We start from the raw sequence: 14,850 nt of genomic DNA on the forward strand, positions 1-14,850 counted from the left end.
TATTTTCAATAAGACTTGATGGGAACTAAGTCCAACTATTAGGATCTATTGATAATTTATCCATTAAGGAGGTTATTGGGTGCACTGTATATATATCATTGCAGATTTTATGAAAGAGTGCTCCTAATAAAAAAAATTATTATTATTTTTTTTTGTGACTTCCATGTCTTTATTTATTTATTTGTTATAATTTAATCTTATCATAAAATCTTAAGTTTAATTCCATCATAAACATCTCAAACTCTAATCCTGACTCTACCCCCAACCAAGCCTGCACTACCACCACCAGCTTTAGCAACCACCTCTAACTCCGACCAACTACCACCCATCCCTACCTTGTCCCCACCATCTCTAACCCCTCGTTATCCTTCCCCACACCCTAAACCCTCTTTATCCTTGTTTGGCAAAGCAATGTTTTAAAAACCGGATCGGTGAATGAACCGGAAAAATGATCGGGTGGACGGGGTTGAACCGGAATCGAACCGTGACGTCATAAATATATTAAAATTATATTTAAATAAAAATATAAGTAATAAAATTATAAATTAAAAATTTTAATAATCTTAAATATTTCTCTTAATACTTTTTTTATTAAAAAATATAAAAATATATTTAAAAATATTATTAATTTTCATTTTGGAAGAAGAAATTAAATATTTAATATTCCTTCCATATGATTTTAATTCAAACACTTTGATTGAAAGAAGAGCAAAATTTTTGGAGGGATATCAAATTTTAAGTTTCCCTCCAATGAATTTGATTGAATCCCACATAGATTTCTTGATTTTTTTTGGAAATTTTTTTTTCTTATAAATAGATGGAATCTTTCACAATAATTTCAAGCTCTCAATGGGATTCCTCACAAGAGGAGACCCTTAAAAGAGAGTTTCCAATTAAATTTTTATTATATATAATATAATATATATATATATATATATATATATATATATAAAATAAGAAAGAAAGAAAGAAAGAAAATAAAAAAACAGGAAAAAAAAAATGGGACGGGTTTAAGAGAGTTGACCGGACCGGAACCCCATCTGGTCACCGGTTCAATCGGTTGAACCGGCCGGTCCGGTCTGATTTTTAAAACCATGTGGCAAAGGCTAAAATTATACTTTTTAAGCTAAAATTCACAAAAACACAAAATTAGTTAAAATAACTAATAAAACAAAATATCATATCAAACTTGAGCATCTCTAACGGTAATAGACATTTTACCTATCTAAGCATTACTATAAAGTATACATTTTATTTTGTCTATCAACTGTTTCATGTTTCTATTCCAACCATACTCTTTATTTTAGCTATTCATCTAAATAATATTAATTTCATAAAATGTCACATCAGCAACAAAGATGGAGGGAAATGATCCTAATGATTAAATATATTTTGCCTAATCTTGAAGGCTAGCTACATGTAACTAGTGAACGTGAGTTGAGCTAAAATGCCTAATTATATGCCTAGTGCATTGGAGTAGAAAAAAGTGAGTCATACTAGGCATTTTACCTAACATGCATTATATATACCTAGTGGGTTGGAGATGTTCTAATCATTTCACTTTTTATTTCATAAACATCATATCTAACTACAAAAAAATTCAATCATCTTTCTAAATATAAAAATTTTGACCTACTAAAATAGCCAAACGATCAAACCACTCCATAAAAATCCAATCATCTCCACTATTTTTTTTATATATTTTTTTTATGAAAAATCAAAACATACATATATTTATAACATTTCAAACCCCTTCATAATTCGTTTGACACATTTATATATACTAGTGAGGGGATTGCGTGCAAAGCACGCTAGCTGATGCCCATTAAAATGCCCATTAATAAAAGGAGATAATAATATAATTTTGTTAATAAATTTGGTATTCTGGATGAATCGTAGATGGAAAAAATGAAATAGAATTAAATGAAAAACATTATGGACTATTAAATGTGACAACAAATGAGGGGCATCTTGCATTCATGTTGCTTATTTGTATAAATCTGCAGATATGGAAGGAAGACAATGACTTAGCATGTTTTCAGGTCTACATGTAATGAACATGTGGAAAGTTCAGTAGCTTTTGAGATGCAACAAGAACTTGAAGTTTATGATCTGTAACAAGAATTAACGCACATCATATTTTTTTGATTTTCAAAATAGTACTTTAAAAATAAAGTTCAAACTATTCATGCAGGAAGAGAATGAGAGTTGTAGTAGTAAGTGGGTTAGTACCCATTATAAGTAATATTGGATAATTTCCTTTCACAAGTAGTAAGAACCGAACCAAACCAAAAGTAATATTGAGTTGTGTCTAGCACATTGTAGTTCCAAACAGGCAACAACAAAAATATGTTACAAACCAAACCACCTGAGCCATACCAAACCAAATATATGTCACATTGTAGTAACCTATTACAAAAATATTATAGTGTAGAGTGTTCTTTCTAGAGAGATTTGGCAGAGGGTACACTTGTTGCAGCCGAAATATCAGAAGCAGAATTTGTACCAACAGCAGCAGTTGAAATATCAGAAGCAACATTTGTACCAACAGTTGATGGAAATAGTTCTTTCTTTGCCTTGGGTTCTATTTGGACAGATTGTTGATGTGGTTTTGAAGCAAGAGTTATGATTGAGGGTTCTGCATCATCATTGTTCACTGATGTGATGACATGTTGAAGCATTGCTTGTCCACGGAACTGATATTGGCGAGGCTTTAGTTGAATAATGTGATATTCTGGCACATTCAATTTTGGAAGGGCTTCGTTTGAAACTTTTCCATCCTGCATAATATATGTAGAATATTTAAAAATTTGGGAAGAAAAATAGTGAATTTGAAGATGAAGCATGTTAATTTATTTGACCTGTGTTGTATGCTTCACTAGGTCAGTAGATGAAATTGAAAAGAACTTTTCTGCATGATCTTGGAATATTGTTGCCATTATTGAACCTGAATTATCTTTGAGTTCAACTTGGAATTTGACTCTGTTTGTTTGTAGTAAATTATATGTTAGTTTTATTAAACATAAAACATTAGTTATATTAAAAGGCGTAGGGTTAGGTTGTTGTTACCTCGGTTCTGCAATAACTTCCTTTTTTTTACAGTGGAAATAGTCGAAAACAGTTTGATATCTTGCATTTATGGATTTGTAGCAATTGTTGCAGCTCATGTACCAAAAAGATTGATCAAGTGAGGTGATGGACATAGTTGCTTTGACCTAATACATTTTCTAGTAACAGGTGATTAGGAATGGTTACTAATGATATATTTAAGATGCTTATAGAGAAGAAGGATATGTATATGAAGCTTACCGCATTTGGAGAAGATGGAATGTTGCTGATGGAAATGATTTTATCTACTTTAGGACTTGGAGTTGTGATGTTTCGAACATGAGTTTCAAGTGGAGAAGGTAAAGTTCTAATGACTTCTTCATTTTGGATGCACCTGCATCAATTTATTTTGATATTAGTGTTTGTAAGAAATTATTATTTGAGTTAGAGTATTTGAATTAGATGGTACCAATTGTGAAGTTGGTGTGCAGCTTTGAAGTTGGGGTTGAGCACAAAAGCTGATGTTGGTTTTGTTGATAATGATTGTCCAGTAAAAAATAAATTAAAAAAAATGTGTTTTATATATTTTTAATATCTAGTATAATGTGGTAAGATTATAATTACCGCGAAACGATGAGACTTTAAGCCTGACTGCAATTAGAGTTGGGAATGATTGAGCAATGGCTTGCAATATCTCTCCTTCATTAGTGACAAACTGACCCCACAAAGTTAAAACTATTGGCATTAACCTGCTACAATTAAGAGAATTTGTTAGTATTGAAATCAAGTTATACTAAATACAAGTATACAAAATACTTACTCTTCATTAATGAGTACAATTTCTTGTGCAGTTGTGGTTCCATTTTCTGTTGTGATAGTTTTTGGTGGCTTAATTTGAACAACTGCTGCAAGAATATCTGTTATAGATACAAAAACAATAAGAGTATCTAATGAAAAAGTAAGTTGATAATTATTTATGTTGATCTAAGAAAACTACCTATGGATGATGTTTCATTGCCAAGATGGTCAGAGAATTCATTGAATGGTACGAAGTGATATGTTGGGGCATTGTTATCTTCATTATTGTTTTCAACATCTCGAATAAGTGTGCTGGCCGTGATTGTCCATTGCCATTGCCATGATTGCGGTGTGATACGGTATTTTTCTTGTAGCAACTTCACAGCAGCATTTGAGACATAGTATGAGTTAAAAACTTTGAAGATATCTTGGAACTGTTCTATTTGATCTTCATAAAGTATAGCTTGAACTTGTGTACCCTATACAAGTGGTATGTATGACAGAAGTTAATGAGGCAGTGGATTATGTAATTATGAATTAAATGAGAATTGTTATTGTTAAGAACCTAAAAAATGAATATGGTATATATTTTAAAATAAGAATTTCAAAGTGTAACCTCTGCATCAGTCAAAATGAGCCTTTGATATCTTGTTGAGCCTGTTTTTGGGATTCGTTTTCCAAAACACGAATCTTTGCTGTCCATTGTTTAGTTGTGCTAGTTATTTTTTTGATAGGTGTTATTTCTTCATTCATCCTGCAAAATTTGTTGTAAGAAACAATTTAACAAGAATTTAATACAAGGATAATAGATAATTATAATAAATACAAATAAAATTAAAATTATATTACATACGAGGGAATTTACCAAAAATTTACAACAAGAAAATGAATTATATATAGCCTGCAAGTGTTAGTAGTTCTTCATAAACAACATTTTTTATGGTATTGTTATCCAAAGCATGTTGATTTGTTGGCGGAATGAGAACTTTAACATCTGCAGCAGTTGTAGCTCGTGATAGAGCAACATAAAGTTGTCCATGGGAGAATACTGGCTCTCGTAGGTAAAGACCTACTTTTTGTAATGTTTGGCCTTGTGCTTTATTTATTGTCATGGAAAAACATAACTTTACGGGGAATTGTGTTCTAGTAAACTGAACTGGGTATTTTTGATGATCTGAGGGTTGCAATGGTATTCGTGGTATGAAAACCATTTGTCCTTTCCGATCCCCAACAGCAATTTCAGCACAAATGATGAAATCTTTGAGATCTCGACAAATAAGTCGCGTTCCATTGCACAAGCCTATTGAAGGATCTATGTTTCTTAAAGTCATGATCGGACATGATTTTCAATTCTAAATGATGAGGTGGGAGACTGTTTGGTTCAAGAGAATTCAAGAAGTCTTCATATTGTCCTTGATCATTTGGATCGATTGTCTTGTCGATGCTTGTATATAATCTACCCTTTGTTGGGAATTGTTTGATCAACAAATCATTTATTTCTTGTACACAATCATTTTTTGGAGTGAGCACAACAGAATTAATAATTGAAATTGAATCTTTTGAGTAGTTCTTGAGATTTGGAAAGACAGTTTGAATCAAGTCTTTGATAGAATTTTCAGCATTTGAAAAATTGTTAGAAATTATCATAGATGCTGGTATTTTGACTTTGTTTTGATCATTGACTGATTCAGATCCATTGCCAATGCGTAATAAGTAATTGCTGAAGGAAGGATCATGCCTTGCTCGCATATTTTCAGTCAACCTTATTTTCTCAATAGATTTCCATAATTCTGAATTGACCAAGCTAGCATCAATTGAATCATATTTTGTTCCTTTGGGAATGACTAGTGGTATTTGTCGAAAATCACCACCCAAAACTACAACTTTGCCTCCAAAGAGTAACTCTGACTCATTGATATCCTTCAGCATATCATTCAATGCCTCAATGTTTTGTCTCTTGGCCATGGGTGCCTCATCCCAAATGATTAGTTTTGCAGTTCTCAAAAGATTTGCAAGCCCAGTTTGTTTACCTATGTTGCAAGATTTATATGTATCAACATCTATAGGTATTTTGAAACGAGAATGGGCCGTGCGGCCTCCTGGGAGAATAGAGGCTGCTACTCCAGATGTTGCTGTTGTAAGAGCAATGTAATTCTTGGATCTAATTGCTGCCAACAATGCCTTGTATAAAAAGGTTTTACCAGTGCCTCCAGGACCATCTATGAAAAAACACCCTTGCTTTCCTGAGAAGACCCTATTTAAGATTTTTTCAAATGCTGCTTTTTGTTTCGAGGATAATAGAGAAATAGACTGGTAATCAGCTTCAAAAACAACAATATTCATTTCTTCTTCAATTTCACGACAGGTATCTTGATTATCAGATGAGAGCACGTTGTTAGAGCAAATATTGAAATCTTTGATATCTTTGCCCATTGATTGAAGAGTTGAATTTATGCTTTGTAGAACTTTTTTGAAAATTTCTTGTTTTGAAAGATTTGTTGTTTTGGCATAATCCTCTGCCATGTAGTCTTTGAATTTTTCCCACAACTACTTTGGATTATTAGGAGCACAATGAATGAGAATGGTTGCAAACAATCTTCTTAGAGAGTAGGACATTTGGTAAGAGATTGCTTCTTCCAAGCATTGTTCAAGATTGTTGTCTGATTGTAAGAGACCATAGAGAATGGCAGCTTCTCGAAAAGTTTTTGCTTTTCTTCCATTTATGGTTCTCAAGGATTCAAATGATGTAGGCCCTCTGATGTTGTTTAGAAGTAACCTAAGGTAATATCTTTCACCTTGTGCAGGATGTGCTGTGACAATGCGCCCAATAACATTACCCTTTTTTCGCTCAGCCACATTCTATCTTGTTGCCACCAAACAAAATGTTTAGGGAATTCCTTATATAAATATTTTGCAAGCTTTGCCTTTTCATTTGACTTGTTCATAAAAAAGAATTCAGTTAACATTGTTTTCGAATGGATGGGATTATTTAACACAGAATTTAGGTCATCTGAAGGATTGAAAGTAACAAATTGTTGGTGCTCAAGGTGGATTTGAAGATGGATTACTGATGGGTATATGTCATTCAAAGAGAATGCATAAATTCTCCACATTGCCTTTGGAGGTGAAATCCATCTTGCCGACTGAAATTGTTGGATTTCATCTATGATTTCTAATTGATTTTCTTGAACAATATGGAATGCAATTTTATCATGACCTTTGTAAATATACTTGTACAAATATTTGACAGCTTTGATTGTTGAACAAATTTCCACATTAATGTGGCAATCATATTTGGCAAGAAGATATGGATTGTACGGAACTACCCAACGGTTATCCAAAATTTTCCCTCTAATTTTCACTTGATTACCATCAGCACGACGCTTGTATATTGGGTATGAGTCTTTGGAAGATCTTGTTATAGGTTCAAAATTTTTGGGATAATGATTTTTGCATTTTCCATTCTTCATGCAAATGTTGTTTGGATTCATTTCACCACAAGGTCCATGCATCATGTGTTTGACCATCATAGAAAACAAATGAGGATGTTTTTTTTGATCAGAAAGTTCAGCAGATACGATTGAATCATAAGTATCAGGAGATAAAGGCTTTTGTCCAGGTGCTAGAATTAATAATAGATGCATATGTGGAAGACCTCTCTTTTGAAATTCAATGACATAGACATATGCAACGACTTTCCCAAAGATTTGATGTTTTATGATGTCATCCTTCAGTTGTTCCATTTTTGCTCTAAAAACACGAAAGGTTAAATCTGGTCTATTTTGAGCTTCCTCATTAGGTCCTAACTCAGCTTTAATCTCTGGCCATGTTGGATTACAAGTCATTGTAAGAAAGATATCAGGTTTGCCAAATCGCTGGACCAAAGCCATTGCATCAACATATCGACGTCTAAGATCTCTTAGACTACCTATGAATGACGGTGGTAGTATAACCCTGTGACCAATCTTTGAACCTCTACCTTCACCTGTTGTGACACTGTCTATGATTCCTTGATACAAATCAGCCCTAATTTCTCTTTGTTTGTTTCGAAAGAACTGAAGTCTAGATGTTTCAATCTTGACATACATATCAACACAATGCTGCTGAAAGAGACAACCAGAGCGGAGTAAGATTGAAGAATCATTGGGTCGTATTTGAAGCTTGTAGCAGTAGTATTCACGACAAGAAATGATAGTTTTCTTATTCATTTGTTTCTGAAACACTGAAATAATTTTTTTCTAGTTAGGAGTAAAAAAAAATTAATACTATTTAATTAATAAGGAGAGGATCTATTTACCTTGGGCTTCTTTTATGAGAAGGTCTGAAGCAGTAGGAGCTTGATGAACACTAAGATTAGATTGTTGATGGCATGTGATTTTTGTTTGGTTTTTGTCAACTCTATCAATACCATAATGCCATCCAGATTCACCATATGGAAATAACAATGGATATTGTAATGGGTCATAACATCCAAAATACCATTGAACTTTTTCAGTATGACCAGAAATTTGATGAACAACAATATCTCTTGAGATTTCTTTGGTTAAGACATCATTTTCAGACCAAATTGCTGCGACTTGTGAAGGTTGATTCTAGACTCTCTGATCTAACGATACATCAGATTTAATAATAATTTGTACAGAGTTCAAACGATCTATGTGTTCTAATCTCCTGAAGAAGATTGAATATGGATTTAGATGTGAAATATTTATGAGCCTTTCAAGAATAACAGGATTTAGCTTTTCTGAAGATTTCATTCTATTTTGGATTTCATGATCAGTGTCATAAAAGTAGAGCTGTAGATGACTAAGATTTTCATCAGAAGATGTAAGCTCATTAATGAAGTGATAAACTTGACCTTGTATCCTGAATGTATAGATCCCTTTATTTCTCCAACACAGTTCCTTGTCATATTTGACTCCAAAAGATGTAAAAGCAAAGCAATTGTTATATGTTCGAACATAGGTACAAAATTCTTTTGCTTCCTCAGAGTTAGATGTATATAACCAATCAAGTTCTGGAGGACAGTTACTGGAAACCAAAGAGACTTGTCCAGCCATACAACAAAAGCTATTAGGCTCAAGGTAAAACTTTTTCGCACCACAAAAGTTGCAAGGTCTTTGTAGTGGTAAGATGGCAGGTTGAGTTGGAATGCCGCATGTTTTTTTGTTAGAAGCCTTCCATATTCGCGAACTACAATTTTCTATGAAGCGGAAGATATAATTTTGTTATTTAGAAAGTTAAGCAAAGAAATTAATTTGTAAAGAATTTAAATTTAGAATCAACCTGCATCAGGTTTTGAGCGATGATTTGTTCCGGAAGTGGAACCTATGAAAATTAATTTGTGTTAATGTTAGATTTGTTGCTATAATTCTATTAGATAATTTATTTAAAGGAATAAGATTCAAACCTTTTTCATAAATACCGAAATAACTTATGTGGGATTTCCCTATGTTGTCATGACATGTAACAAAGCCGGATTGAACAGTTGAAACATGATTTCCTAATAAAAATAAGAAGAAAAAGAAAGAAACTAAATAAAATGTTTATCATATGATTTTAGAATTACTATGTTATTATGTAATCACGTTCAATATTTTTTCTTATCAGTTACCTATACGCAATTGTTGCTGATTTGAGTTGCTCCCTTGAATCAATAAATCTCTATTTTTTGTTAATGATGTGCGTTTCCTTTTTTTATCTTGACGGACGTCTATGGAATGTACCAGTAATTAATTTGGCAAATATGTTAGATTTACAAGAGATGAAATTTTTAAGCTAAGATTAGTAGTAGGATAACTAATCTTGATTTAAATCTAATGTTGATTTAAAGGAAAAATCAATACCAACAGAGTTTTCAGCTTGTGAAAGTAGATGTTGTTTCTTTTTAGCATATGCCTCTCGCAGTCTTCTATTTTTTTCAAGTCTTTGTTTTTCTGTAAGCAGAGGAATAAAGTATATATGTAAAAGGTTAATATTTTAATGTTCTTTTCTTTTATATAAGTTATGGGTAAATATGTATACAACAAATGTTTGAATAGAAGTAAAAAGTTTTAAAGTAAATTGTTTTGTACTTTTAACCAAAGATTGATCTGCATCTTCCTGGTCAACACATAATCTTCGTTTTCGCATTTTTGTGTTGCACAACTACATACTAAAACTACATAAAAGAAGTTTATTTTTGTATTAGTCGAACGAATGGATTGTATTGAGCTATGTCGTATGCTTAACAATACTATTTATGTGAAAAAACATTAAATGGTACTGATTGACATATGTATATCATAATATTCTGAAGATAAATAAATTAAAGAATGATAATTATTTGGAATATAACATGCAAAAAAATTATGAAAGGAACAAATTTTTAATTGTAGCTAAAGAGTTTAAGCAAGACAGAACCTGGCAAAGCTCAGTTAACTTGGTAGGAGAGTGTGAAATTGTGACTACTGCAGATACAAAAAGAAAGGTAGTTTAGAAATTGAAAATAGCCAAATGGTTTGGATTGGACAGAAATCAAAAGATTGATGTGTAAATTAAAGAATTTTTTTTTTTGTTATAACGCTCAAATAGTGGATATTTTTTTTAATTGTCCTTTATAATTATTAATAATGCTGTAAAAATGAAATTTTCAATTTTAAAGAAAAGCAAAACCCATATTTTAGCAAACAACAGTTATGGAAAAAAAAAGAGTAACATTTTATTTTAAGGATTTGTAAGAGAAATTTATAGAAGTTTAATATGTGTATTTATTTTATATCAACTAATTTTAGAAAAATAGTTTTACTTTGAAAATTAGGACTAAATGCTAGAATAAATGAATAAATCATTGAATAAAAAAGTAAACGTTGGTATAGTTTACAATCATGTCAAAGTTGTAATATAAGGATAACAATACTGAGCAAAATGCAAATTGTCTTGGTTAAGGAGGAAAAGAATGTCTTTGACAGTGAAAATGTCCTTGATTTGGTGAAAATTTTAGTTCTCTGTTGATTTTATACAAGTTTGATGAAAGGATTTGACCTCATTTTCACAAAAAAAAATCATTAAATTTTGGTGTTTGGTGAAGAATCAGAGATGCTATAAACAGTTAAAAATTAAAGAGTAATAAATATCACTGAGAAGTTACAATTCAATGCCGAATACTGCAAAAGAAGAGCTCCTTTGAATTTGCTTTGTCAGAACTACGGGCAAACTTCATTTGCAACAGAAGTAATTAGAGCAACTGTGATTGTTTTTCCTTCTTAAATATGAATATAATAAGACAAATAGGTCTGTGTATGGTAGTGATCATGACAGGTGTATGGCATAGATGTAAGTTGGTGAATTTTTTATTTTTAGTTTTATTTAGGTAAGGGATTTCTTTGAAAGTAAAAAGGTAAAAATGTAAAATAACAATTACTAATATCAAACCCTACAGATGAAGATCTTTAATCTGGAAATTGATTGGACATATATTTAATGCAAAAATCAACATCAAAAAGAATATATTTTTGTGAAAGTATAATGATAAAAAAAAAGGCAATTAGAGATTAATTGTTTAGATATAATTTTAAATTAACAACACTAAAAAAATAATTTAATTTAATATGTAAATTTAATTTTTTAACAACACTAAAAAAATTTAATTTATAAGGCCATAATTTATAATTTATTATTGTTAATTAAATTTAATTTATAATTTATAATTAAAACTTTTTATTTAATATATAATTTTAAATTAACAACACTAAAAAAATAATTTAATTTAATATGTAAATTTAATTTTTTAACAACACTAAAAAAATTTAATTTATAAGGCCATAATTTATAATTTATTATTTTTAATTAAATTTAATTTATAATTTATAATTAAAATTTTTTATTTAATATATAATTTTAAATTAACAACACTAAAAAAATAATTTATAAATGTTCAAAAGACTATTTTATGATTTTCTAATTGTTTGCTAAGTAATAGCATAGAGAGTAAAATTGACATTTCACAAAATAATCCCATGGAATACCAATCCCATGGTTTCTATCCCATCTCCCCCTATGGGACAGGATAGTCCCATATTTGTGGGACTAATAGTCCGGGGGAACTATTAGTCCGAAGCAAAAAAAATGAAACAAACAATGGACTATAGTTTAATGGCACTAATAGTTCAATTCCACCCCCTAATCCTTCAAAACAAACACACCCTTAGTATATATTACAAATGTGATTGAAATATAAATTTATAAAGAAAAACCAAATATTTAAATATTAAAAAATTTATGCCAAAAAAAAGTTTTTGAGATGTAAACAATTGAATAAAATGTATATTTGAATAATTTATTATTGTTTATAACTTAAAATTTGAACATCTAATTTTTATTGAGAAATTTATATCTAAACACCATTTATGATGTTTATTCAAAATTTGTATGGTGTGTAAATAAAATTCTCTAAGTGGAAATGATTAATTTGTGAATTGATTTGACATTTATTTTAATGGAAAAATCAATAATAAGAGGAGTATATTTCACTTGGATCACAAAATTATAAAGATTATCTTTGTACAAAAATAAATAAAGGGATAAAATAGTGAAGGGTTTTGATAAGTATGAGATTTCTCTAAAAATATAATGGTAAAAAAAATCAAATAATAATTTCAAAGAGTCAAACATTTTAAGTGGAGCTGATCAATTCATAAATTGATTTGACATGTTTAATGGAAAACCCAACAGCAAAATTGCTATATTTCACCTGTGGCTACCATGAAAAGCATCTGACATATTAAAAAAATTAATGATTAATGTCCATTTATTGATTGAACACCAAATGGACAATGCAACATGATAAATACTATATTTATATTTAATATATAAAGATAAATATTGTGGTTTATACAAATTGTAATGTATATATAAACAACAATTAAAAATAATTTGGTTGCATTTTGTTAATATAAGTATTAACATTTAATTTAATGCATAAATTTAATTAATTGTTTTCTTGGGGGGATATATTTGACTGAAATTTATCTTATTTATTTGCTTTTGGATATTTTATATTTTTTAAACTAAAATAGTCAAATAGCAAGGTTTAATTTAATGTATACTCTCATAAATATTATAAAACATCCTGGTTCAAAAGGACAAGATTAGAACTTCATTTTATAAATAAATATTATATATTTGGTACAAATTAGCGATGGTATAGCAACAACTCACTGCTCAAACCTTCGGGAAAAAACATAGCATAGCCAAAATGAGACAATATGACATGCAAATCAATAGGAATTTTAATAATATATTAATCTAAGAAGAAAAAATTAATTAAGCATATTAAATCTAGAAGGAAAATTTATATGCATTAAACTTAGCACAGGGTATGAGCACCTTAATAAAAGGTAACACTGTACTTGAAAAAGTTTAAATGCAATTGAAATAGGAGAGTATTAGAAAAAGAAAAAAAACATAAATACAGAGAGTAGAAGAAAAATAAAGAATGCATACAAAAAAGTGGTACAACTTTTTACATGTGCATAAATACAAAACCCAACAACTATAACTACTTAAAATATTTGAAAATTATGTTCGGATCTTTATAACAAGCACACTGAACAACATGCAATATATATCTATATATAAAGAACTACATAATACAAAAATCTAAGACAAAACTAAGATGAGGCACTACTTTCATAATACAAAACTAATATTTGAAAATTCTTCTTTTTTTTTTAGCAATATCTTCTGAGATCTTTTTTTCATATTGAATAAGTAGCTCTAGCTTTGGGTATTCGGTGAGTAGAGCCGACAAAGTTCCAGTTGATGCCTTGTTATAATAGATCTCCTCCCTCTTAAATCGTCGAAAGAACTCCTTGATTTCTTGTTTTAACTGAACGAATTCATTGATAGGTTCACGTGATATAGATGGCTTGGAAATCTCAGAACAATCGGGATTAAGGGCAACACAACAAGTTGTTGATTGATTAGTTGATGGAGAAAATGCAGCCTTTTGCTTGCTATTGCCTCCAGTAAAAGGCCATGAATGACCTTTCATATTTAATATATGATTGCTGGAAGCAAGATAAAAAATAAACAAAAGGGACAAATATGAATATTTTGAAAAAACTGTTAAAAATATAATGAATTTGAATAGACAACATTCACATTAGTTTTTAACATTATGTGTTTTCAACCAAGACATTTTAATGAATATGAATACGATTCAAAGGCAATAAGTTTATCAAAGAATATTTCTTTCACAGTGCGAAAGAAAAAAGAAAAAAGAAAAAAGAAAAAAGGAAAAAGGAAAAGATAAACAATTCATTCCTATGTTTGGTTGTACACTTTGAAATACACATTCATTCCTATGTTCTAAGCACATTCATTCAAGTTTTTATCAAAACCAGTCCACCAATGTAACCGCCCATTAACAATCCCAAGTATAACCCATTGAACACCCCAACATCTCATAATTTCAGACCAAACCACCCATCCAAAGAATTTAGATATAATAAAAATAATTTTACAATATACATAATTCATCTCATATACTAAACATATTATATCTCATTATATCCAAATCCAATCTGGACAACTAAACAAGGCCTATATGGCTAGAACCAACCAACAAATAGAGTAATCCAGTTTACAACTTAATTATTGGACTACAATTAACTACAAAACAAAGTTAACAATGCAATTAATCCAGAATAATGTTGGCACTGTTGACACTGTCTGTAGTGCTACCGATCAATTAATCTAAAGAAACAAGTGAATTTGTGGTTACTGATAAACTAATCCAGAGACACAAGTGAATTTGTGATTTTTGACAATTTAGGATCATGTAAGTCTTGGTGGGTATTTCATTTATAAATTGACTGGATAACTAATTATACACATCATATTTTAGACATACTTCAATCTTTATTTTTTTGAAATATCACTAACTTGGTTGTTATTGTGTGACTCAGGAGGATTTCCTTTGGACTTTTCTAACTGTTAAAGTAAGGACACTACATATTGTGC

General features: G+C 30.2%; 2 protein-coding genes across 2 annotated transcripts; both read right to left on the reverse strand.

Moving 5' to 3' along the window:
• Window positions 1-5,085: 5,085 nt before the first annotated feature.
• On the reverse strand, window positions 5,086-6,369 carry LOC145793621 (uncharacterized). The gene has a single exon (XM_082876485.1). The coding sequence runs from the start codon at window positions 6,367-6,369 to the stop codon at window positions 5,086-5,088; it is 1,284 nt and encodes a 427-aa protein (XP_082732611.1).
• Window positions 6,370-6,393: 24 nt separating this feature from the next.
• LOC114257615 (uncharacterized) lies at window positions 6,394-8,054 on the reverse strand. The gene is made up of 2 exons (XM_082876486.1): window positions 6,843-8,054; window positions 6,394-6,705 (listed from the first exon to the last, which is right to left on the reverse strand). The coding sequence occupies exons 1-2, from the start codon at window positions 8,052-8,054 to the stop codon at window positions 6,394-6,396; spliced, it is 1,524 nt and encodes a 507-aa protein (XP_082732612.1).
• Between the last annotated feature and the right edge of the window lie 6,796 nt (window positions 8,055-14,850).

Source organism: Camellia sinensis, chromosome 6, assembly GCF_055761805.1.
Source record: "Camellia sinensis isolate YWXY chromosome 6, ASM5576180v1, whole genome shotgun sequence".
NCBI lineage: Eukaryota > Viridiplantae > Streptophyta > Magnoliopsida > Ericales > Theaceae > Camellia > Camellia sinensis.

Bases quoted from the DNA above. Each gene is read 5' to 3' on its own strand.
- LOC145793621 (XM_082876485.1), bottom strand. From the start codon at position 6,369: ATGGCAGAGGATTATGCCAAAACAACAAATCTTTCAAAACAAGAAATT.
- LOC114257615 (XM_082876486.1), bottom strand. From the start codon at position 8,054: ATGAATAAGAAAACTATCATTTCTTGTCGTGAATACTACTGCTACAAG. The intron at 6,706-6,842 runs GTGTTAAATAAT...GCAACAAGATAG, and splicing joins CTTCAGATGACCTAAATTCT to AATGTGGCTGAGCGAAAAAA.